At 43.2% G+C, this 27,103-nt stretch overlaps 1 protein-coding gene across 2 annotated transcripts in view; it reads left to right on the plus strand.

Moving 5' to 3' along the window:
* The window catches only part of LOC111670776 (paired box protein Pax-7-like), a 59,132-nt gene that overhangs the window by 14,822 nt on the left and 17,207 nt on the right, over window positions 1-27,103 (plus strand). For both annotated transcript variants that reach the window (XM_023427654.2, XM_023427655.2), the window contains exons 5-7: window positions 11,159-11,358; window positions 21,582-21,747; window positions 23,179-23,378. In XM_023427654.2, coding sequence (XP_023283422.1) covers window positions 11,159-11,358; window positions 21,582-21,747; window positions 23,179-23,378 — 566 coding nt within the window. The remainder of the gene's footprint in view (window positions 1-11,158; window positions 11,359-21,581; window positions 21,748-23,178; window positions 23,379-27,103) is intronic.

Below are 27,103 nucleotides of genomic sequence, written 5' to 3' on the forward strand. Positions count from 1 at the left end.
CATGGCCAGTGGCCCCCTAAAGGCCCCCCCCCCCGAACCAGGCTCCTGGTTCTTTAAGGTGAGCCCATTTTGTCACTGAGGCAGCTGACCAGTAAGAGCTGCACAAAGGCGTCTCAGAGACACTTCCACTGAAGTCTGTCCCCACGTACTCATGTGTGTCCAGTCGGAGGCTGCTGGACGCATCAACCCTCTGTCTGCGGAGTGGACGGTGCATTTATTGTTAGCATGTTGAGTGAAGTAGATGTTGGTCCAGCTGCTGAGGTCCCAGTCCCAGTCCCTGTCCCTACCTCTGTCCCTGTCTCTGTCTCTGACCCTGACTCTGTCTCTGTCTCTGTCTCTGTCTCTGTCCCTGTCTCTGTCTCTGTCTCTGTCTCTGTCCCTGTCTCTGTCCCTGTCTCTGTCTCTGTCTCTGTCCCTGTCTCTGCCTCTGTCTCTGTCCCTGTCTCTGCCTCTGTCTCTGTCCCTGAATCTGTCCCTGTCTTTGTCCCTGATTCTGTCTCTGTCTCTGACTCTGTCTCTGTCTCTGTCCCTGACTCTGCCTCTGTCTCTGATTCTGTCCCTGTCTCTGTCCCTGATTCTGTCTCTGTCTCTGCCTCTGTCTCTGTCTCTGTCTCTGACTCTGTCCCTGTCTCTGTCCCTGACTCTGCCTCTGTCCCTGTCTCTGCCTCTGTCCCTGTCTCTGTCCCTGTCTTTGTCCCTGATTCTGTCTCTGTCTCTGTCCCTGACTCTGCCTCTGTCTCTGATTCTGTCCCTGTCTCTGTCCCTGATTCTGTCTCTGCCTCTGCCTCTGTCTCTGTCTCTGTCCCTGTCTCTGCCTCTGTCCCTGTCTCTGCCTCTGCCTCTGTCTCTGTCTCTCTCTCTTTCTCTGACTCTGTCTCTGCCTCTGTCTCTTTCTCTTTCTCTGACTCTGTCTCTGTCTCTGTCTCTGTCTCACGTTGGGTTTCTATTGCAGTTTTGTGCATAATATATACATTTAGGCTTTTTTAGAAAAGCTGACAAAACACATCTGTGAATGATCTCTCATTGACTTGGATGTAAACATCACAACAGATTTCCAGCAGTTGAAAAAAGTGTTTCCATTTGGCTTTGTCAAATATTCTGAGGAACAACCTCATGCAAGTGTTTGTTTTTATTTCATGTCTTTCCATGACTCATTTTTAAAGTTCGCTGTTTCTATTAACCTTCGCAGGTTAGTAGAAACACACCTTCTGTCTTCGAGTCTGTACAGTAACAGTACATTCAATAGGACAAGTGTGTGTGCACTCTATACTACAGCACATATATATAATATAATATAATATAATATAGTGGAACAGTTTTCCAGTGGTGTGTTTAAAACAGTTGAACAGCTCAAGAGACAGACGCTGTTTTATCAACATAAGGAGGAAACGTTTTATTGAACGTATCTGCGAAGTCTAAAATTCATTGAATTCATCTGAAGATGTTCAGCGTCCGTGTAGAGAGAGGGTCCCTGAACACATCCCGGTCCACCTGTGACCACTGATACACAGCCGCTCACCTGACTATGTTGTCAGCTAATCACATTTGACCTTTAATCTGCTACATCATGACCAGACAGTCTGTGGAGTTGTGCAGCCACTGGTGATGAAGAGTGTGGGCAGTGATGATGAGAGCAGGTGGGTTTAGTCCTGACCTGCAGCTGAGCAGGTAGATCCTCATCGGACACATCAGAACAGATGTGTTCTTCAGCTGTGAACATGTGGAGCATCAGCAGGTTGAGCTCAGAGTCAGTGTGGTCTGTACGCCTGGTCAGCGCCTGAGCAGCACAACTGAAGCAGATCCTGAGTCTAATTATACTGGAACTAATATGATTTTCAAAATGACCCATAATTAGTTTTCTGCAGCCCCTCAGTCTTTGTCCCCATGTGTTGGACAAAGGGGGAAGAGAACTGTCAGTATTGTGTTTGTACAGTTCTACGACAAGACCTGGGTCATCCACCTGTCTGCTGAAGGTGTTGCTAGGATTATATCCTCCACCCACACACATGAAAGACCAGGTTCAAGCTCAGATTAAAAAAAAAAAAAGCATGAACGCATTCAATGACGTTTCCATAGACACGGCCCAGGATGTCTGTTGCTAGCGGTACAGATGGTTTTAAATGTAACTCATGTCTGAGATTCTTCAGTGGTGTACAATAATTCATTGAATAGCGGCTTATTTATTAAAAACTATGAATGTGAACTAGTTCATTTTCATCTGTATGAACTGAACTTTGAACTCTCTCTCTCTCTCTCTCTCTCTCTCTATATATATATATATATACAGTAAATTAATGACAGCCAGTCATTTAGTCTGACAGACTAAATGACAACCAAACAGAAACACAATGGTTCATGTCTTAGAGAAAAGTCGGAGCTTCATCATAAAGCTGGAGACTCAGAGGGACACAGCTCTCACTGATCGAACATCCTCAAAAATATAATTAGGTATTAATGTGGTGATAAATCTCTCCCTGGAACAGGAAATAGAATTATAGCCTCATTATTAAGTCATCAGAGTGTCTATAATTGTTTAATTAGATCTGTTTTTTACTGTGTGCATGTATGTGTGTGTGTGTGCGCGCGCGTGTGTGTGTGTGTGTGTGTGTTTGTGTGTGTGTGCATGTGTGTGTGTCTGTGTGTGTGTGTCTGTGTGTGTGATCTGAGCATGGATGCGTTTCTATATGTCATATTCACTGTGCAACAAAACCAGGCTTTTGTGTGGAACCAGTGTTTGTTATTGATACTGCAGCACATTTGCAAACCCTGTGTGTGTGTGTGTGTGTGTGTGTGTGTGTGAGGAGCATTCTCCTGATAAGACGTAGCATGCCAATCGAGGGATCTGGTGGAGACAAAGATGAAGTCCAGGTTTAGCCTCTCTATCGGCTCTAGGCGTCTGTCTCATTACCATAATCTCTCTCTCCATTATCAGCCGCAGAGAGTGGCCGACCCTCCTGATCCACCGGCCTGTCAAACTTTATTCTCCTCCATTCTGGGGATCCTTATTGTGCTGCCATCCAAAGCAAGTGTGGAGCTGCTGCTAACATGCGATACCAAACCACCAGTGCAGTTCAGTTTTTTCAGCCCGGACACTCTGCTCCACTTTCATTTACATGTCCCATCACGTCCTCAGCTCTGCTTTCACACCCACTCTCAGGTGACCCAGTTTTTACAGTCCTTACTCTGACAAGACAAACTGAAGGAGAAAAAAAATGTACTATGATATATTATGTGTATAATTTTTGTGTATAAGTGCTAATGAAAGTGTTTGTAAAACACAGGGACACACAGGGTTCTGTGTTCAGCTGACACTCTTCTTCTATAATGAAATATTAATGTTGAACTGTGAACCAGTCAGAAATCAGTCTTTTCAGTCGTCATGTATAACATTGTTCTCAGTTACTAGTGTTATCTACCACTAGCATTTATTATTACTATTATTATTAATAGTAACAACAACAACAACAACAACAACAACAACAACAACAATAAAATTAATAATAATAATAATAATAATAATAATAATAGCTCATTTCTTGTACTGGTCTGTGCATGTGTATGTTCCACATTGTCCTCCGCTGTGTCCCAGGGACGCCTGGACGGATAAAGCAGAACTCTCTGCATCTAGATAAACAATCTATTTTTATATTGAATCTTTGATACTTATAAAGTCTTATTCTGACAGTTGACAAACCAGAACCAGAACCCAGAACTGCAGAACACACAGTTCAGAAAGAGGACTACTAAAAACTACTATAACTAGTAATACTAAATTCAGAGTGAGTGAATAGATAAATCTTCACCGTGTGAGATCGAACCTCCAGGTCTCCTCAACATGAGCAGGTCCGGTCTCAGAGTCTTGTCCAGATGAGGTCCTGCAGAAAACTGAGAAACAGGAGTAGATGACATCACACGTGGTTGCCGGGTCAACAGAGGGATGCAGATAAGCAAAAACCAAGATGGCGTGTGTGAACTGGCTGGACATGTGTTATGTGCGGGAGACAAAACTGTAACAGGAGGGAAACAAAAACAGACTTTGGCATCACGAGATGTTGTCAGCATGAGCAGCTTGTTCCTGGTGTGAACGAGGCTGCAGAGTGACGGAGGTGAAACACACATCACAGCGCTGAGGACGCAGCTTTTACAAAAATATCAGTGTGACAAATGATGAAATATAAAAAGCTGTAAAAATAGGAAAAGCAGCAGGAGCGAACACACACACACACACACACACACACACACACACATTTTGTATCATGAACTAGTTGAACTTTTTTCAAGAACAGATTTTATTTAGAACACACACGTCAACACATGCACGCACGCACACACACTCACATCAAACACACAATTGTGAGTGAGGACAGATGTAAAGAGGTGTCCACACAGACACAGTCTTTATATTGTCCTCAGTGTTTATTCTCTACACTCCACCAGAAACACTGTAGATACTATAGAATTGGTGTCAATATTAGGCCAAGGTTTAAATTTGATTGATTCCAGTTCTTATGGATTTCTTATTTCCTAAAATGATAAAAGAGGTCAGAAAAAACAAAAAAACAAAAATTCTTTTAACATAAATAGTACACATTAACATCTGGTCCAGAGGTGATTTATGAAAAAGAGATTATATTCTTGAATCGAGGCATTTCATGAAGAAAATAATACTAATACTATTTAAGGAAGAAATCAATAAACTGTAACAGAAGTGAATGGACTTCAGGAAGAGAAACATGAGGGTGAATGTCAGACTGCTGTTACTGAAGCAGGTGACTGATCATCAGGAGCTTGATGTTACAGTGGTGCAGCAGTAAGGAATCGAACACTGCTCAGTGTTTATATTGACCCTGTGCTGCTTTACGTGTTCGCTGCCTTGTTGTCGTTTTCTTTTCTGGAGTGAAGATATATTTTTGACCCGTGGTTCATTTCTCAGTGTCGTGACGTCAGCTGTGAACGCCAGCTCGTTTTTTTTACATAGTGAACTGTAAATGTTAAACTCTTGGGGCACCGGCGCTCTCCTCTCCAGATGCCACTTTCTTTAAAGGATGGCGCCTCTGAATTCAGATGCTGTTCCTGTTGGTTGATGCTTGATGTAGGAAGTAGACATGTCCTTGCAGATGTGTAGCAACTGATAAGCAGAATTGAAATTTTTTGGCTGCTCGGTTCTTGGCATTTTGGAACCGGTTCTATTGTGCAACCAGGTTTGGATCCCCGACCCTAGTCTGTATAAACTGGGGAGCTTGTTGTTCACCTGGTCCGGACTGATGTAAACATTATTTACCTTGTGTAGATACGTTGAGTGCTAACACCGCAGCTAACTGTGGCAGGAAAAGTAAAGCGAGTGGTTCAATAAGGTGATTCAAAAGAAACAGGCAAACAAAAAATAACAAGGCTCACAGCTTCCTCAGCCACTGGCCAAATCCAGCAGAGAGAGAGAGAGAGAGAGAGAGAGAGCGAGCGAGAGAGAGAGTCATTTTCTCTCATACCCCCCCTCCCTGCCCCTCTCCTCCCCTAAATCCAGCAGCATGTGGAGGGAAAACAAATAGAGTCCATCCCGCTGCAGCTGCACCCTGAGGACTCGGCGGTGCCTTTTGGAAAGTGATCCCAGCCCACTGCAGCGGCCTCAAGTGTTGTCACGCTGAGTTAGAGCCAAATTGCTCTGCAAGCAAACACCCCCACCCCCACACTTCTCCATCAACCTACCAGCAACAAACAACACGTATACAGTATATGGAGGCTTTCTTTAAAGATGTGCCTGTGTATAAATATATATGTTTTTTTTTACCTTGGTTTATAGGAAAACAAATCTTTGCATGGTAAAAGAATTGATTTAATTAATGCAGCAGCATGTCCTGCGGCCACATGTAATCCGTTGAGAATTCTCTAGCGGGAGCTTTCAAGGGGCACAGCTAGGGGGGAATACAAAAAGATATTCTCCCTCAGACTCCTCCAGTGGCCTGTAATGGGAGCTTCGCACTAATCCCATAATTCCTTGTTTAATTAAACTACAGAGCTGACCCTGTAGTTGTCTCAGCCCGTATGACGGGCCTTTTTTCTCTCCTCACTTCACCAGCTCCAGCATCACCAACTTCTGCAGGGAATGAATGTGCTCACACAAACAAATCAATAAACTGGAGACAAATATTCAGGTCTGCCCTCCGCAGTCGACACCCAGAATTCCGTGCACCATGATATATTTACCTCACAGATACAGACAGAGACAGACAGGAGGAACAGGACAACTGTGTCTCCATCCTCAGGTCACAGGGTCACTGAGGGTCTGATGAGGATGAACATGATGTGAATCATATGCTGTGACCTCCAGATCTCGACCATGGATTTTGGAGCGACGTCTCCTCCGCCATCATCTAAAAAACATATGAGGGAACATGTTGATTAAGAAAGGTTCATCCTCAGGGGTGAAAGAAGTTTTAAATTCTTGCTGGTCACACAGCTTGTCTGAGCTTTCTGTCTGTGTTGTTGGAATAAAAACAGAATATCATGAAACATCACAACTTATTCTGCTTTACATTTTACTCAGGAGATTTTGCAACAAACGTCTGCCTGCTAAACCCCACAACACTCGATATAAGTCAGCTGCAGCGCGTTGGCGGAAGCTCGAGCTAACTGTAACTAGTGTTAATAAAAGGCAGCTGGGCTCCGTCCAGCACAGATCACAACACAGACGGTTCAGACGCAATTCTGAACAACTTAGAAGCAATTAATAAATTAATAAGGAGACTATGTGCTGTTTAGGATGACATAATTTTAGCGCATGTGTTTTGTGACCATGACTTTTTTGAATGTGGGTTTTGGCAGGGAGTTGCTTCCCCCTTTTACCGGTACTGCGTAGTCTGAGTCTTTTAGTGGTACGCAGTACCGGACCGTACCGGCCTACTTTCACCCCTGTTCATCCTCCAGTAGAGTTGAAGCTGTTTTAGAGAGACGTGGTGGAACAACAACCTGACTGAGACATTTTGGGTTCTATCTTACACTCGGCGTAAAGCACAACACAACTATCTTTAAAATACACGTTTTGTCCATCTGAGCGCACATGGGCGTGTAGGTCTTAAAATGAGGTGTGGTCAGGACCAGTAAGTAATATGTAGTGATATGCACCTACATGCGGGTGCACAACAGGTGTACACTCCTGTGTTGGCATGAAGAGTGGCTGTACAGTCACTTTCTCTCCATGCCCTTATAGATGCAAACTCCACCTTTGAAAATGAAACGATATCAAACAGGCTCCGTCTCATTATCATTAAGAATGAAAATAAAAATGAGAAAGTCTAACACAACTTCTGCTGAAGTCCCTGTACCGTCGACACATTTCTACACACCTGATTCATAAAGCTGAAGCCTCTGTACTCTGTACGTCACATTTACACAATCCATGCTTTTCTGTTTTCATGTTTCATGTTTTTTTTTCAATTGAAAGATAACAGTGTGTTAACAGTCACACTGGTCTATCTGAGTGTCATTTTGTATTTTGATAAAACACATTGTAGACATGGACCACATTGTGGGGTTCTGCTCTTAACTTTTGATGCAGCTGTTTTTAGTCTCTAAAGCTTTAAATCAGTCATCACAGTTTATTAGTAACAGTCATTCGGTGTATTTATATTTGGTAATCACCTCTATAAAGCAGTTTTATAGTTTATTGCATCACCCTTGAACTTTTTATGACAAATGAATGAATTTTAGTAAATCTGTCACAGCATGGAGCTGCTGCCTGTTCATTTTTAAAAAATGTATTATTGTACTTATTGTGCATATTCACTTATCTCCTTTTTTTAAGCAAAAACTCAGAAGAATGACATGTGACTAAAATCTCCAAACTGAGTACATTACATTACAGTAGCTTTTGTCCATTAATTAGACTCTCACCAGGATCTCTTTAATTTCCAGAAGTAATTTGGTCTGTTAGCACCGTTGTGTAGCAGATTTCATCCTCTCCTGTTGCAAAGAAAAACTTTACTAAGGCAGCATGTGGTTCTTTGCCAAATCACTTCACTTTAGACTGAACATTCATACAGCTGTGAAAGTGTTACTTGTTTTAGGGCAACATGTTACCAGAGTACAGAGGTGTAAGTACATTTACATTTATACTTTTACAACAACAAAACATACACACACACACACACACACACACACACACACACACGCACACACACACACACGACGCTTCGGTCAGTGATTGTGTTTTTGAAACTTATTTCAGGGCTACATCTCACTCTCAGAGGGAGGTATAGCTGTGGTGTCTCTGGTTTAACAGCACCATGCTGGGCAGGTGACAGGTGTGTTCACCTGAGTGTTGGGTTTACATCACAGCTGATCGGAGCCGATAGAGTCATGTGACCTTGGTGTGAATGTCGATTGAACCCTTTTGGGATATTTCACTAACGTGATGCACTGTTACGCAGAGCCCTCTGGGAGGCTTCATTGAAAACTGAAAAAGGTAGGCATTTAAAAAAAAAAATACTTGGCAGGTGATTGTGTCTATCACCATCTATCACAGGCTAACTTCAACCAATCAGAATCTGCAGCAGTCAGGTCGTAAAACATCTCTTCCATGGAGAGAAGCTTCAGCGCTGCTCTCTGCTCCTCTACCAGTTCTACTCAGATATAATGAAGCTGTAGCAGCAGCAGCTATGTTAACCTCTTTAGGAGTTGCCATTGTCGTCACACCTCATTCCTCTCTCATATGTATGGGATATTATCCAATTGAGAAAGGTGTACTTGAAACCAGGGTTTGTATCTGAAACTGTAGCTATGTAAACAGTTGTATGTTGACTATAGGAGACTCAAAATTCAGACCCTAAAGAACACCTGGAGGACACCTTCACTGGACTCTGTGGTTCCCAGTGGTTTTCTGTCCTGAATCTGAAATCTGGTTATTACCAGGTCGGAGTAGAGGAAGCAGATAAGCCCAAGACTGCTTGTATCTGTTGTCTTGGATTCTGGGAGTTTAACCACATGCTCCCATGTAACCTCCAGCTGCTCAGAGGACGTGTTACTACCTCTTGTAGTGTAAAGACAATGACTGAAGCTCTTGTTCAGCCACAATCAACACCGTCCACTCCAAGAGAGAAACCACGCTTAGTGGCAGAGAAAACTTACAAACAGCTCCTTCTGGGACTAGTCCTGTATTGTGAGACCCCTCCATGATCTCACTTCCAACCTTCCGACAAAAGACCCAAACAACATCAGGTTACCAGCAGCCATTTGAGTGGGCTATCGAGAAACTCCCAACTACTCCTGTGTCAGGGTTTGTGGATTCTCAGAAGCTCGAAGTGAGACAGAGACTCGAGTGGTCTGTTTCTTGGCTGCAGCTGTTGTGGGGTTAAGGTTGTTTATGCATTTCCGCCTGTCTTCTGTTGTTAATTGTATAATAGGTGACAGCGTTTTAATTCACGTAGTTTAATTTAGCTACAAAAAGACACCAGTTGTAGTGTTGTAATTATCAGTTGTGTGCATAGGCTGCAAAGTGTGTGACTGGAATTCATTGGTTGCTTTCGATGTAGTTGCACCTGGAACGGTATATATACAGTATGTATTGAAATGCCATACGCCTGACAGCCTATAGATGAAGTTTTATCATATATTAACTGACGTTTATCAGAGTAATTGTACTTGCATTTGAGTAGAATTTCTTTAAAGTAACAGTACTTTAATTTGAGTACAATGTTCCAGTACTCTTTCCACTCCTGACAAAATATCAATGTTGCCTCATACAAACATGAAAAAGATTTGGCAGTTGTTTGTTACAGTGTGAAGGCTGAGGAGTTATTGTCAGGTTCACGGTGTTCAGATGTTTAGTTTGCTTTCATTTGTTGTGGGAGTTCATATATTTTCCAGTAGGAAAGCTGGGAAATCCCACATGACATCTGATCTGTTTTCATGTGGACCATGATGTCACTAACATACAGTACAGCATTATATCTCATTATAAATACTCTCCAATTCTGGTTGGCAGCCTCATTTGAAATGGATATCTGCATGTATCAGATAATCTTCCAAGGCTCCTTCTAAGCAGCAGTGTGGACACGTTGTGTGTGAGTGAAATCAGCTGCACAATAAATGTTTTGGGACTATTTTCAGCCTGCCAGTGTGTTTGTCTGGGCTGCCCTTAGGCCCACAGTGAAAGAATGGTGTTACACACATCACCAAGGTGGTCTGGAGAGATTAGCACCCTTTATTACACTGCAACTCTCAGCACTGCGCCCTGGGGGATGCTTGAATATGCAGGTTTAGATATAGATTTGTACTTACTGAGCACAAGGAAAGTGTTTTGTCATATAAATAACCACACAAAGGAACATTGGAGGCTGTGCTGTGCTGTTCGTCCTGCTGCTTCCTTCTCTCTGTTTTGCCCATCAGTCAAATTATGAGTCTTGTGATTTAGTCATTAAATTATGAGAGTGCCTGTAGAGGAAAAAGTATTGCACAGAAAATCACGTCATCGTTAGCATGCCATCTCCTACCAACCATGAAGCTGATCTTGGACACTTATTAGGGCTCTATTTCGACCATCCAAAGCTCATGGTCTGAAGCAAGTGCATTCAGGGTGTGTCCATGAAAGAACAGTCTCTGCTCCAGGCACCTGGTTCAAAAGGGTTGTACTTAATGTCTTAATTATTCATGGGAACGTTTTGGGTGTAACATCAAACAAACCAATCACAGGCCGCAGCTCTGTGACTGTGAGGGGTAAAGAAGGTCTGAGTGAGTGAACCGGTTGGGGGGGGGGGGGCTGGGCATCCATGACACATGACACGCATGGAACATGTTACTCGATTGACAATGCTCCTGAAAATAACAGTGAAACACTGTGACATTAACTTCAGACCAGGTTTTTCTTGGTCAATCACTTTCCGTTGTCTGAAGATAACAATTCACCAACAATGTTCCTGACCTCACCTGACTTTAAGACCAACACACCCATGGGCGCAAAGATAGGTACAAGTGTATCTGCTATTTAAACAAAGTGGATGCTGGATGGGAAAATGACAACTGTGTCTGAAACCAGCAAAGACATTGTGCTGCGTTGCTCTGGGTGTAAGATAGGGCCCTTGGACTCAGTTTTCTATTCATGACATTACCACATGTTCACAGTATGAAACATGCTGATATGAAGTGACCCCTCCATGTGTTTGTCCAGGCAGTCGGATGGATGAAGTCTCGGACGTGGAGTCGGAGCCTGACCTCCCCCTGAAGAGGAAGCAGCGCAGGAGTCGGACCACGTTCACAGCTGAGCAGCTGGAGGAGCTGGAGAAGGCTTTCGAAAGAACCCACTACCCTGACATCTACACCAGGGAGGAGCTAGCCCAGAGGACCAAACTGACTGAGGCCAGGGTCCAGGTAACATCCATCTATCCATTCATCCATCCATCCATCCATCCATCTTCTCTGTCTCTCTCTTCCTCTGTTTCTTCCTGTACCTCAAACACAACCATGATAGCAACAATTATCTGGTCCAGATCTGTAAAATGGACCAGGGCTGGTGTCCTTTGATGTAACGGGCCAACACTGATCCAGATCAGGATGTGGATTATTTTGTAGTCGTTCCCACGAGCCCAGGCCACATCAACTTTGATTCTGCTGCCTGACTTACCCGCTCCTTAGTGGAGTGTCTGGTGTTGTATTCTTTGTGCAGCCTGTAGCCAGGCTGTGTCTGGACCAGGGTGGTAAAACAGATGCGACTGTAACTTGAATCTGCTGGTTTGGAGGCTGATCTGTCTCAGAGTCAAGCAGCATCTGCTCATTTTCTACCTGTTGAGACTGAGAATTGGAATTTAGATAAGGTGTATTTAACTGAAATGTTCATTTATAATCGTGAAATATTGAACAGTATGTGGATCATTGTTGGTTTAGTTTTTATTTCTCATGTTATTCTGAACTGCAGTGATGATGAAGAGAGTGAAAGTCAATCACTTTCAGGAATCCTGTCGGATTAAAGAATCTGTGTGCAGTTCAAATGAAGCTCTGATAGTTATTATGTAGTTATTTATTGATAAATTGATAAAGCTCTGTTTTAAAACCATCCACTGATCAAGACATATCTACTGATCTATAATATTTGTCACTTCATTATATACTCTTTTGTCCCTGTCAGGATCCTGTAGGAATGATGAGTCCATGTTTCAAGTGAACTGATTGGTCAGTAGTCAGGCTGTTGGCAGGTTAGTCCTGCAGCCTAGGTTACCATGGTGATCTGCCCGGGTTAAAAGTGAGCCAGCTTTGTGATACTGGAAAACCTGAGTTAAGCCCAAGAATATCTTGATAACCCACTAACCTCACTTTGTGGTACAAGGTGCTGATCAAGGATGAAGAGTCACATGGTCACCTCTTCATCTTAGTGTTCAGCTGCTCAGCAGTCACTGCTTTTGCTGCTTCCGTTTACTTCTGCTCTGACTTTTCTGCTCCGATGAGCAAACATACAACACAGTTCCTCTCAGACCTGTATGATTGGATTTATTTGTTGTACAAGACGTCACATTATTGTGATACTTTACAGACCAAATTCCATATGTGCACACTGACTCCAACTAATATGCATACATACATACATAAATATGAAGACTCAGCTAAGGAAACTGTCCCTGGTCAATTTTGACAGATCCACAGTGTCCCAGTGGTGCTGGCAAAAGTACTGTAGAGCTCTAACAACAGCTGTTAGGTGTTCAGCTGTGGGGTGGGGGCTGCATTCCTCATGCATGTCTCACTCCCCAACATCTTGGCTGGTATCTGTGTTTCCCACCACTTTCAAGCCCACTACTCATTGAAAAATTCACAGCAGATCACATAAGAGTCTGGGCTGTCTCATGGGAGCTTTAATCCACAACAGCAACATGGATCCATCAAGACCCAGGAAAACCAAGAGAGTGAGAACCCAGTGTGGCATGGAAACCAGCGCACACTCGATACTTGCAGACCTCAGAATTACTACTTACCTATATTCACTGACACAGATTTCAGGTCGATATTAAAATGGGAACAGTTAATGTACATACACAAATTTGGTCACATCTCTAGGTCCACTTTCTAACTTGCTCTGGAGCTTTTGACTGTATCAAATGGTCCTCACCCACGTTGGGCTGTCAGTGTCAACTGTCAATAGGGTTTCCGACTTCCTGAAATGGAAATAAGGAAGGTGGGGATATATATAAAAACATTTTCCTCTCATCCCTGCGCGGGGTTGGTGTGTGTCTAGTGTAGTTCTCTAGTTTGGGTCCTCTACCAGGGGCCTAGGAGTTTGAGGGTTCTGCACAGTATCTTAGGTGTTCTTCTGGACAGAGACTTCACGTGTTGTACCTGGGATCTGCCGGAGCCAGTCTCCCAGTTTGGGGATCACAGCCCTTTACTGGTCCTTTACCACTGAGACCACTTTGGACTTCATCTTCCACATCTGTTCCAGTTGTTCTTTAAGCCCCTGGTACTTCTCCATCTTCTCGTGCTCCTTCTTCCTGATGTTACTGTCAGCTGGGATTGTCACATCTATTACAACTGCTCCTCGTCAACCATCACTTGATTGGTTAGCCAGCAGCTGTTTGTCAGTCTGGAACTTGAAGTCCCACAGGATCTTTGCTCTGTTGTTCGCAACCACTTTCGGTGGTATGTCCCATCAGGAATCGGGAATTTCTAATCCATACTCGGCACAAATGCCTTTCAGTGTATGCTGTCACAACTTGGGTCCAGCAGCCCTGCCTCTATTGATCTATTAGGGCCTTTTCTTGTGTTGCCATGATCTGAGCCTCTGTACTGTGTCTTCAAGCTGGTCTTTTTTAGCCATTGGTAGGATTTCATGATGTCAGCCACTTCCTCTATTGTGAGGAGTTTTCCTGTTTTGACATCAGTGGCACCTATCTATCAGGCACAAACTAATAATGGAGCCACAAAGCAGACTTCAGGCAGGAACAAGTTCCAGGGTTTTAATCAGTCATAGGTCAGTACATGGATGTGAGGGAGCTGGCAAGCATCCCCCTCACTAAGGTGAAAAAACAATACACATTGGCTAATACAGGAAGTTCATTTTTGTTGTGCTCTTATTTTGGGAACCCCTACTAACCACTCTCTCTTTGAGGTCTACTTCTGGGGGGCGTGTTTTCATGGAGTGCACACATGGGATTGCAGCCACCAGACTCAGCAGGTGTCAATTACCTTATCAGGCTGTACCAAGTGGGCAGGAAAGAGAGACGGGAGTGGGTAGAGGGGTTTTAATTAAGTTTGGCTGTTGTTGGGTATTTCTTTAGTTTATTATGTATTTTATTTCATCTGTGTTAGGCCAAAAGTAAGTGTAGGTAAATATCAGTATGGTTAAATTGTAACTAGGTATTCTAAATGTATGGTGCTAGTGTCTAGGGTCCCTTCACTATGTTATGTTTGGTGGAGACTAGGGGTACTTATGCCAGGTGGGAAAGCAGGGTAGGGGGTCGGGGAAGGGGGGGTCAGGTCGAACGGCGCCGCTGCCATCCATCCACTGTGACCTGCTACACCAGCCAGACTGCTTTTGTCGTCCAGCCATTCTGCTATCAATATGTAAGAGCTGTTGGACTTTTTTTGTGTCATTTGCCTCTGGTCACCAGTAAACCAAGAGCTCTGAAACCAGTCATTGTGTGACTGATTCTTCTCACTCACGCTTGCACCTCAATCCTGCTGGCCTTCATCCTGGTTGTAAGGGTTCACCACCATCCAAACCTTACAATGGATAATCATACAAACAGGCAAAGGTATCCAAATCAGCAGGCAAAAGGTAGGGAATAAACAAAAAAGAAGAAAACTAGGAACACAATACGAAAATACTGGAACTCTCACATGAAGGCAAAGAAGATCAGGCACAGAAGGAAGGGAAGATGGACTAAATAAACTAGAAGAGGGAAGACAATGAGACACAGGCACAACACAGGCAGGCAATTAATCAGGTGGGAAACTTGACAGGAAGTGGATCTGAAAGGAAACAAGAGGTAAGTGACCAAAATAAAACAGGAAACAAATAAATATTGAAAATAACAGAACATGACCTTATGTGGCATGACAGCCCAGCTTACTATTTCAGCTGGGTATCTGATGACTGGTAGGGTGCCCATGTTGATGGCTTTGGTCTTATTCCTACCATTGAGCTGGCTTCTCAACATCTGTCTTACCTTCTTGAGGTATTTGGTTGTGGCTGAGTTCCTTGATTACTTATCATGGCGCCCATGCCGATTTGGTACCTCCATGTTACCCAGTAATGTTCCTATTGCATTCCAATATCAGCTTTGATATTACCTTACTTCTACTTATGTTAGAGTGCTACCAGTTCTAGATGATGTTCTTCTGCTTCTTCAATAGTTCCTGAATCCATTGCATGTTTATTCCTGATGGGGTTTTGAACACCAATCTGTTGTTCCATATACAGTGTATGTGGAACAGTCCGGGCCTTCTAGATCCAACATGTCTTCTAATCTCTTCTAATAATAAAATAATAGAACCTAATTTTCTATCAAATTTGCTTCAAAAATGAAAGAGTTACAGGCTCACTCATTGGTTTAGGAGTACATAACCAGGAAAGAAGGCCTGAAACCCCCCACAGCTGTGTGTGCTTGTTCAGAAAGTGGCAGGTGCATTAATCATTCACATTTTGACTTATAGTGGGTGATATCAAAAATCATCGTTATCAGCTTTTTGAATAGGTACACTGGCTTTCTTCACTGGACCCTACCGGGGTGAAAATGCAACAGAGCATTATGGGGACACTTATAATTTGTAGGCAGCAAAGTAACAAAAACAAGCATACCCAAAGCCCCCTAGCCAGAACTTGAAAACATTGTTTTCATGTTGGAAGAAGTGAAGAAGAAGTTGCCTATTGGTGTATGTGAATGTTGTAACGTACAGGAAACAGTAGAACATGTAATTATGTATTGTCTGGAGTGCCCCAAGGATCAGAACTGGGATACCTCCTGTTTGCCATACACACCACCTCCTTGGGTCCAATTATCCACTCACATGGCTTGTCATATCAATGCTATGCTGACAATATCTAACTATACCTGCCATTCCCACCACAGGACCCCACTGTCTCTGAGCGGATCTTGGCCTGTCTCTCTGACATATCCACATGGATGAAGGAACGCCACCTTCAACTTAACCTCTCTAAGACTGAACTCCTTGTCATCCTGGCAAATCAGTCTCTTCTTCATATCAATATCAAAATCTCCTCTTCATCTCTTACCCCAACTAAGGTCACGAGAAACCTGGGTGTCATGTTTGATGACCAGCTCTCCTTCTCTGACCATGTTTCGTCCTTCTCCCAGTTGTGTCTTTTTGCTCCATACAACATCAGACAAATCATGTCTTACCTGACTCAGTACTCCACTCAGCTCTTGGTCCAGGCCATCTCTCACCTCGACTACTGCAATGCTTTTCTGGTGGACCACCCTTCACTCACAGTGAAAGCCTTGCAGATGGTCCAGAATGCAGCTGCCTGTCTGGTTTTGATCAGCCCAAAAGGGCATATGTCACTCCACTACTCATCGACCTCCACTGGCTACCACTGGCCCGTGGTCAAATTCAAGTCACTAATGCTGCCTTCAGAGTGACTTCTGGGTCTGCACCATCTATTTCAGTTCAGACATTCCGCTTTGTCCTCCTTCTCAGCCACTGTATTCCTCCAATGAATGTCGTCTGGCATCACCATCCCTGCACACAAGACAGTCTCAGTCCAGACTGTTCTGGTCTGTGGTTCTCTGATGGTGGAACAAGCTACCAAAGTCTATTAGAGCAGGACGTCCCTCGCTATCTTCAAGAACCTGTTTTAGACTCCTCTCTTCAGAGAGCACCTCCTCTCCTAACACCTCTGACACACTAACATGTCTAACAATTACTATGAACGTTCAGTTCACCTCTTTACCTGATCTCCCTCACTTGTAAAATAGATACTAGTACTTCACACTTACACCGAGGTCTGCTACTTCACCTGTCAACAAAGTAAACTCGATCTGTTGATGAAGACTGGTGGGAAACTCCCGTAAGTGGATCATGGGCTGTAACAATCCCTGTTAACTGTGGTTTGGTCAACAAATAAACAGTCAAGTGCGATGTATTGAAAGACACGAGTCCTGGTTATCAATAAACATAATGAACAAACAATTGACAGATAAGACGAGGAGGATGGCACAGATTTCTCTGAGGCGCCTACAAACTGTGTGATGAAAAACATATCTTTATGCAAGATAGGTCCGCTACAGTCTTGGCCACAGCCTGAGTCAGACTGTACCATTTCAATTTGAGGCCTGTCAGATGGAGCAATGAATTCAGTGCTTTGATGTAAATAAAAAACAAAAAAACCTGATGCAAGCAGACACATGTCATCAACTTGCATCATCCACCTGCTCCACTCTATAGAAAATGTCAGTAGTGGAACATTCTGTGTGCAGAATGTACTCTAAGTACTGTAGTCAAGTTCAGATTTGAGGTACTTGTACTTGAATTTTTTTTTTTTAAATTCCACTTTTGACTTCTGCTCCAGGTTTAAACTGTACCTTTTATTCCACTGCAGTTAATAGCATTTTTTATTATAATTATTAATATTGTTATTCTTATTATAGTTGTTTATTATTATAGTGCTTTTCTCTGACAGGGTGGTTGGGTTCACTTTAACTCAGCACCACAATTGTACGATATTATTACAATTTGTAACTCGCCCACTATATAGCAAAGCAGCCATTTTGTTGTACTGTTTGAATTTTTCGACTAGGGATGTCATGGTACCAGAAATTTGGTAGTCAGTACCAATACCATTGAAATTCCACGATTCTTAATATCAAAATTCGATGCCACAGCAAAAAACACAAAACACACCTCCACCTTGCAGCGTGCCTCGAGAAATTGCTGTAGAAGAAGTCATCTTGCTAACACAACAAGTTAAGTGCTTACATTATCTGCAGTGTCATTTTGCTACCCATTGAGAGTGCCAGATCAATGGTAAATTCACACACACATAAGCACTTTTCTATCACACACACACTCACACACCAGTGATACATCGGGGGCAATTTGGGGTTCAGTTTCTTTCCCAAGGACACTTCAAAATGTAGACCGGAGGAACTGGGGATCGAACCACTGATCTGTTGGGACCATATTTAAGAAACTTCAGAGTATATATTAGCAAAAAGTTGTTAAGTAAGTTGTTAAGTTGTAAGTAACTATGCTCAGAGTGGTCGCACAAAAAAACAGATGCTGCAGCATTTCCACCAGGTGGCTTTCTACACTCTGTTCTCACTGGGAACACTGGTGCTCAGAAGAAAATACTGCATGGACATAATACCGCACTGCGGTTACTTCCTCTGGTACCTCTGGAGTGTGGAACTTTACTGGAGGATGAACCATTCCTCCTTATAGATATTCCCTCATGTGGTGTGAGATGATGGTGGTGGAGAGCACTGTGTAACAATTCGCTCCAAAATCTCCCATAGTTCAACTGGACTCGGACCAGGTCACTGTGAAGGTCACAGCATATGATTCACATCATCATCATTCTCATCAGACCATCAGTGACCCTTGTGACCTGTTAAAGGCATCTGCATTCAGTAGGTTTCTATCCATTTGCATTACAGTATTTACATTTTCACTCACATAGTGTTGTTTCAGGTGTAAACTGTATGTCAGTAATCTTCACTTATGGCATTTACGTTTGAAATGACTTTGCTGATGTTAGTGGAGGTGAAGTATTTCAGATGGAGGTGTGTCAGGTGAGACAGTTGCTTCCTCTTTATAATGCAGCTGTTTTGTTTCCCTGTCAACAAACCTAAGGCGGTGTGGGAGCAAGAGGAGCAACTCAGAGATGTAGACAAAATTATTCTGTTGTCAAACAGAGGGAGGAGAGTGTAAAAAAACAGGAATGAGAGGCAGAGAGGTTTGTGTGTGTGTGTGTGTGTGTGTGTAGTCTATAGGGTGTTACAGTAAGATGTGACATCAATCTGAGAGAGAGTCACCTCTTCCTGGCTCTCAGTCTCTGTTATGTTGGACAACATCGTGGATGTCAACGCACACACTGGTGATTTTCTGACAGTCATGTCTTTGCGCTGCAGAGGGAGTCGGACAGTCAGACTCTACTTCTCCTGCCTCTGCTGCAGAAGGACCTCGGGGCAGCAGCACCTCTTCTAATTATTAGAGTCTCTTGTACAGAAATAGGACTCCAAATGATTTTCTCCACTTGAAAGGCATATTTTCATTTGCTCCAAATGAAAAAGGCAGATTCCTGGAGAAAGTGAGTGAGTGGAGAGCTTGAGGCAATACATAGATTCCTGCTACCACTCTGGATGTGTGTGTATGTGTGTATGTGTGTGTGTGGTGTGTGTGTGTATGGTGTGTGTGTGCATGTATTAACTTGTGGGTAGTATTGTATGGATTGATTCAAATGGTGCAAATGATAAAAATGCAGTTACCTGTGTGTCCTAATGTGGGACAGGGAATGTGAGCAGCACATGTAGAGCAGAGACAGATCCAGGCTCTGGGTGTTCTCAGCACAGCGACAGGCTGCGACTCGCTCTGAGCCTCTGACTTTTACTTGGCTTTAATTAAGAACTTGGAAATTAGTGCCCTGCTGAGCTGAAAATGAGCACAGTTTAGCTTTTGGCAATATACACTTTTGTCATTTCACAATCTGTCTGTATGGCTCACATTACTGGAGTAAGGAGAAGGTGTGTGTGTGTGTGTGTGTGTGTGTGTGTGTATGTGCTTCTCTTTTTAAAGCCTTGAAATGTCTCTACAGCTGTGGACAGGTGGTGATACATCCAACACCTGAACATGGTGTGAACCTGCAGATGTTAGTCTGTCGTACAGGTGGTCATCTGTAATATTAACTTATAGTAACTCACCTCTGTAAAACCATATCTGGCTACTTCAACTCGTGCTACATGCATGGGCGATCAAAAAAGAGGGAGTGTACTGGACACACAGAGGTTTAACTTTTATCTGGTGTGGAGTGTTGGATATAACAGTCAGCAGACTGGAATCAGATTGTGATTATTTTGGCAGATATTGTGATTTCAGTGTGAATGGTTGTTTTTTTCATTTGCATTGGAAAAAAATGTAAAAATAAAATGACGTGATTTTTGTTGGTCTTGTACCAAACAAACATGTTCCTTTATATGATGTGTAGGTCAGGGCGTCTCTGTAGAACCACGACACTGATGGTGCTAACAATGTAAAACAATGTTGTGACACATTTTATTTTTATTAAAGAAACTGCAGCTCCTGTGATTTGGATGTTGCACTTGACCATATTGATTGATTTTAATTAATTGTGCAGCTGTAGACTCATGGCACCTGCAATATAGTTCAGACAAACTATTTTGTTCATCTGAAGTGGGACTCTTGGTCCCATTCACCACATTCACACCCACACTTTCCCCCATGACATCACTACATACAGAAAACAATACTCAGCTTTGGCACTAAAAGCCGTGAATTGGGTTTTTTTGTGTGTTTTGTAAAATTAGATCTGCTACACAATTATTGAATTCCTGAAGAAAAAAAAAAAAAGATTCCAAACCCTCTACACCAAGTGTAAAGCTCTGAGGTGGTGTGGTTGCTGTGGTTGCTGTGATCAGTCATGTGTGAAGCGTTTAGCTGTGGGTTGTGGACGCCTCCTCTCCCTCCTCTCCCTCCTCTTCAGCCTCTATTCATCCTATTGAGGCTGAATTCAGCCATCTGCAGTACAACGCATGATTAATCACACACACTCCATTTACAGATAATAAAACGCACACACTCCACCGGCGTACCATTTACTTCCTCTTCCGTGTCAAAGATCAATCAGCTCTGTCTTTGCTGACATGTCAGAGTTTTCTGAGTCGAGCTCTTCTGCTGCAGTAAGATGAAAAACACCACGATGATTAAAAAGCAAGTTGATGTCTTTCAGGGTCAGGGCACTGTGACATCACCGCTGGGTGTGGTTAGGACACAACAGAGCACACAACTGAGTACATTCAGCCATCAGTGATGCCAGTGCATGTGATGAACACTGTGCACGTGCACCAGGTCGTAGCTGTGTCCCACTTCAGGGGCCGCATCCTTCATTGCGTCACAGCGGAGCGACTAGACTGTCCCATTTCAAAGGCTCCTTCAAATGCGTCATTCTTTTCCTGGACCATACAGGCTCCAACAGGAGGATCCTTAGTGGCCCAACTTATCCCAAGATGCATTGCGCTCCAGTAATGAAAATAATACGTCAGCACTGTTAAACGTAAGTATTGGATTCAGCTCAGTTCAGCTAATGGCACAACTGTTAAAACCGAGGACCTTAAAACCTATCGTAAAAAAAAAAAAGTTACGTGTTGTCAAGGTTGCTAAGCAAAAGGAGCAGCACTTTGCGACGCAACGGTAAGAGCGGGAACAGCTGGTGACGCGAAGCTGAAATCCTCTGTAGGGCAGACCGTCTCAGTTTGGTTCCTCTGAAGGACACAACCTGTGAACGGATACACAGAGCAGCTACTTACTAAACCTCTGTCCCAGAGAAGCAGCTTTTTCTCACAGTGACACTCACTCTGACTCTGAGGAAAAACTTGTAATAGTAAATACTAATGACTCTCTTTTTTTTTCAGGTGTGGTTCAGCAACCGAAGGGCCAGGTGGCGAAAACAAGCCGGAGCCAATCAGCTAGCAGCATTCAACCACCTGTTGCCGGGTGGATTTCCTCCCACAGGAATGCCGACACTTCCTACATACCAGCTGCCAGAGTCTGGCTACCCGACCAACAGCCTGTCCCAAGGTAGACCAGATCACACCTTCACACGGATGATAATCATGTTCTAAAGATAAACTCAGTCAGTTCATAAGTTGCTGCTGCTGCTTCATGACAAAGTTCCAACACTCGTGTTTGTTCACGTGTGTTTCCTGTCAGTTGTCACCCATGTATTCATTTAAACTCTATGTACATGGGATTCTCCTGCATGACATTGGAGACTGGGTTTGTCAGGTAGGCATTGTTCTGTCTGACACTGTCTTTATAAGCACCAGTGATTAGATGCAGGTCAAACATGGAGCTGCTAAAGATGTTTAGTTTATATCTTCTCCCTCAAGGCTTCAAAAACAGGATCACATGCGTAGTTCTGTAGATTTGGTCCAGACCAAGGGAACAATCAGCGATGTCTTGATTAAGTCTTTCTGGCCCCTATCCTAGTCCAGACTAATATTGGGTATCTGCTGATGCTGAGTCTTATCCTATATGTAGGAGCAGAAGAGGCTGAAATGTTGATTTGTATGTGGGACATTATAATGACAGGTGTTTATTTTTTACAGGCTTCTTCATCCAGATCCAAAAGTTCTGGTTCAAAACTAATACTGTGATCACCTTAAGTTATTGATCTCACAGGAATGAAACTGTATCTGGTTCTGGACTGTGATGTGCAGTGTGAAAATAGTCCTTTAACACTTGAACAGTAATGTTACAAATCATCACAAACAAGAAGCTGAATATTTGAACACTGCTGCTCTATTACAGTCAGAATTAGACTGTAGATTTTGCCAAGCTGGAGTCACAGCAGAGCCACAAAGTCATTTTCACATTGACTCATTCAATTCAATTCAATTCAATTCAATTCAATTCAATTCAATATTATAGTGCTAAATCATAACAGACATTATCTGAATGCTATAAGTCAGGTCCAGACAGTGCTATAGAGAGAAACCAACAGTTCACCATGAGAAGCAGCTGGTGACAATTCATATGTAGTGAAACACTGACTGTGATAAAGAGGTGAGAGCTGCAGCAGCAGGCTGGGGACGACTCGGGACATCTCCATCATCTCTTCCATCATTTGATACCAACCTGAACAGTTAACAATCACCAGAATGATTTAATGTATAGCTTTAGCTTTTGAAATCACAATCTGCAGCTGGACCACAGATAGTGGACCAGGCCCACCTTCTCAAACAGTCCCAGTCATTTTGGATGTGTGGATAGCAGCAGAGTTCAGCTGAGCCACACTAACCAGCTCCTCAGTGAGCAGGAGCCTGTCACCTGGTCCAGTCCAGTCAGGTCTCACCTGAACACTCTGCTGTCACCGGCTGCTGTAACCACAACACTTTAAGAAATACTTGTGTGTTATTGCACAGAACAAGAGACCAGACTCCATGGACTCTTAGACAGTGTATCTTCAGGTGCTGAGCTACAGTATGTGTTGGTGTGTTTGCTCTGTAGATGGCGGTGGAACAGTTCACCGTCCCCAGCCCTTACCTCCATCCACCATGCACCAGAGCGGTCTATCCGGCACTGACAACGGCTCCGCCTACGGTCTGGCCTCCAACCGCCACGGCTTCTCCAGCTACTCGGACACTTTCATGAGCTCTGCGGCACCGAACAATCACGTCAACCCTGTCGGCAATGGACTCGCCCCTCAGGTAAGAGCTGCTGGAATTCAGAAACAGGTGTCCATAAGGACGTGGTTGCTTGGTAATATTAATAAAGTCAAGAATCAGGTAGATAATACTAAACAGCAGCCTCATGGATCACTGTTCTCCCAGTGAGGCCTGTTAGTCTGACATGTAGGTGGGTCAACCTGTTGGTAGCTGGACAGGATGATTTCGTGTGTTCAGTACAGACACTGGTTTACGACAGGTTAGCTCTCATGTGGGCTGGAGGTGGGAAGAGGCAGCTGGCCTCGACCAGGAGAGGAGGAGCATTAAACAACAAGTGAATACATCCATGTCCCCGCTGGTTCATCACTTTTTAGTGTCCCCTGGAAACACTGCAGCTCATGTGTTGTCAAACTGATGAAGCTGTGTTCTGAAGTTGTTTGTGTTTTGTCTGTTTGCCTGTGTTTTCTTAAGTTGTGTTGAGCTCTCAGGGCCACCGTAGGTAAATGATTATTGACTTCCTCAATAAGCGATATGAAAAAAGTAATTAATTACATTTTCCAATAGGGCTGAACAATTAATTGAAATATTATAGAAATCAAAATATGACCAAGTGCAAATATCCAAATCACAGGAACTGCAATTTTTTGATAAAGGTAAAATTAGTTACAATAGACCATAAATGAAGCGTTGTGGTGCGACACAGACGGCCTGGCCTATGAATCATATTCTCCAGATGTAAAGAAACTAGACTCAACAAAAGTCACATCATCATCATTTTTATATTTTTTCAGTGAAAATGAAATTCCTGACTCATATCACAGTGTGATTTTTTTTGTTGTATATCGTTCAGTAACTGGCTCAGTGCCGCTTCTCAGAACAGTGACAGCTTCAGTGTCGGACATGATGTCACTGAACTGATCGATGATGTCAGAGACCAGGTCTTGATGAGTCTTTGTTTCCCTGTGGCTCAGGAGGTAGAGCGTGTGATCCACTGATTGCAAGGTCAGTGGTTCGATTCAAGATACTGAACCCCAAGTTGTATGGTGAATGTGGCTTCCACTGTTCAGGGCTTTGAGAGGTTGATAAGACTAGAAAAGAGCTGTGTACGTTCATTTACCAAATCTCTACAACAGAGGTCATGAGTGCAGAGTTATCAAGACCCTCAGGTGATACTCAGGTGATACTCAGGTTATACCAGCCTCTGTAAACTGGACTTATCCTTTAAATGAAGCATCACGTACCTGTGCAGCAGGTGACGGTGTCTCATTGTAAATTACATGAGCAGTGTGGGCTGGTGTCTCTTGTGTCTCCTGTTGAGGATCTCATTAGTTGATTCACTGTCATTATCTCTGGATCATCTCCGTCCAGAACAACAATGATATTAATAGGATGTGAATGTTATTTAGAAGATTTGACTTTTAGTCAGCCGGTGCTTCATTAACTGCACACTGCTGACGGCTGAATTAGAACAATGAAATTCGACAAGTAATTGTCTCCCCGTCCTGAGACTGTGCAGTTAACGAGATCTTCGGAGCCCGCGGCTCCTCGTGGATTCTGGCTTCAACCTTTAGCAGAAAGATTTGAAGAACAAATCCTTTCCACTCTTCAGGGGAGAAAACAGAAAAGAAATAATCTCACTGACTAATGACTGTGATCATTAATTTCAGACAGTGCGTCTCTTTCTGTAATGAACAGATGTTGCTGTCGGTTCAGGCTGCTGTAATGAAACATAGCTGATATCTCAGGACCGCGTCCTGTAGTCTTCATGTTTCCAGTGGTGAACTGGATCCACTGAGTCAAACTGGACCATAAAAAACCTGGTGGTTACACAGAGCTCTTTGAACAGAATGACTGCAGTCGACTTTCTGGATTCCATTTGTATTGGTGATCAGTAAATTGATCTACTGATCAGTTTAGTGATCTGTAGCAGAATGTGTCAAACTGATTAACCGGTTTGGATACTACTGGTTTGAATAGTTTCTATTTCTCCAGATTCTTTGATGTCTGCATAAATTACGATTTTGAGAAATGAAATGGTTTTTGATCTCACCTGTCCCTCACCTGTCCCCATGGACATGAATATAGAGTTATCTCTGTGTCACCAAACTTCATGTGATCAAACATTACATCAGTAGAATAAGATTCATTAATGTGTTTTTTCTTTTAGAAAATTAATAACTGCTTTACAGCTGATTAACTTCAAGAATAAATCAAGTTCTTTTGATGGGCACCAGCAGAATGTCTTCACATCTCACTGGTGGAGGAAACTCCAGGCAGGAAAACTATGACCTATGAATCAGTGAATAAAATGTGAACTGAAGATGAAAGTTCACTCCTGACTCTGGAATCTGTAACATCACTCAAGGTTCACTTACTCTGAAAGACTAGACTTTCAAATATGGTAGAACAAGAGTTGCCTTTGAAAGCTCTGGAAAAAGCCAGTAAGTGGACCTTGAATTAAAGGGCCAGTGTTCATGAGATTCTATCAGAAGAAATGCAACACAATATTCATAATTATGTTCTCATTAGTTAGTGTGTTTAGAACGAGCCCTTCATATCTACACTGGGAGCAGGTCTTCTTCGAAGAAGCCGCCATGTTGTACCACCACGTCTCCAGAGCGGACAAACCAAACACTGGCTCTAGAGAGGGGCTTCGTGTTTTTACGTTACCTGAAGGCTACCATAGATTCTCCTACATGCTATGAAAAGGAGGGGGGAGGAAGGGTAGGGGTCTTCAGCACTACATGTCACTAAATCCTCCGCACTGGTGCTTTAAGGCTTCTTATGTCAAAACATGTAAAGTATCTCATGTTTGTGAGATATTAGAGAACGGTTTCACTGATAAGGCACAAACAAAGGCTGATATATTTGTTAACTTGATATCTGTAAATGTTAGAATGGACCAGTTTCCTGTCAGGAGCCCTGACCAACAACAGAACTCGGGTGTGTGTGTGCATGCTGCTTCAGGTAAAGGTCGTTTGAGTAGGAATGAAACTCGTGACCTTACGAATCACACGCTTCCTCCCCACTGAAGCAAACCTCGCTAAGAGGCTACATCAGAAATCCATTGATCAGGTAAACAAATCAAAACCACTTTAATGTTTGTGAGGTCACTGGTAGAAATCATCAGTCATCAGTGACCTAATTAGTGAAGCTGAACGAAGCGAGACTCATGTAAGTCTTTCCTGCCTCTTACAAGAGTGACGAGCTGTGTGTTTAAAAGCAGACTGAAAACCTTTCTGTTAATGTCCATGTGTGTGTTTTGCATGTGTGTGTATCTGCTGTGTGTACACATTGTGTGCATTATGTTTAGCACACTGAACCTCCTCTGTAATGAAATGAAATGCACTACAGATTGCTTTGCTTTCCGTTGCAACATCGCCTGAGCCAGGTTCCAGTTTTTGCCAGACAATCCTCTTTGCCCGGCTCCACATGAGGCTGTGTGCTCAGGACGGACCAGAACAGACCACATATCTTATATGCTCATATAAGAACACAAACACTGGCCACTGCAGCCCAGTAACACCAAAAATAAGATGGAAATTACAAAGAGAGAGCTGCAGTTACTCCTCTACAGATTTAATTCCAGTTTTCTCTGATGAGAGGAAAAAAGATCAGCTACAAGAGACAACAATACATATATACTGAAAAGCAGGAGGGTGAGGATTAGTGAGTGAATGAAACAAAATAACCCTAACCCCCCAGGGTGATCTGCTTGGAGACAGAGGATGATGAGGAGGAAGACCAAGCTCCTCCATGGGATGTAT

This window comes from Seriola lalandi, unplaced genomic scaffold, assembly GCF_002814215.2.
Source record: "Seriola lalandi dorsalis isolate HSWRI2012SDOR001 ecotype SW California unplaced genomic scaffold, Sedor1 jcf7180002054861, whole genome shotgun sequence".
Taxonomy (NCBI): Eukaryota; Metazoa; Chordata; class Actinopteri; order Carangiformes; family Carangidae; genus Seriola; species Seriola lalandi.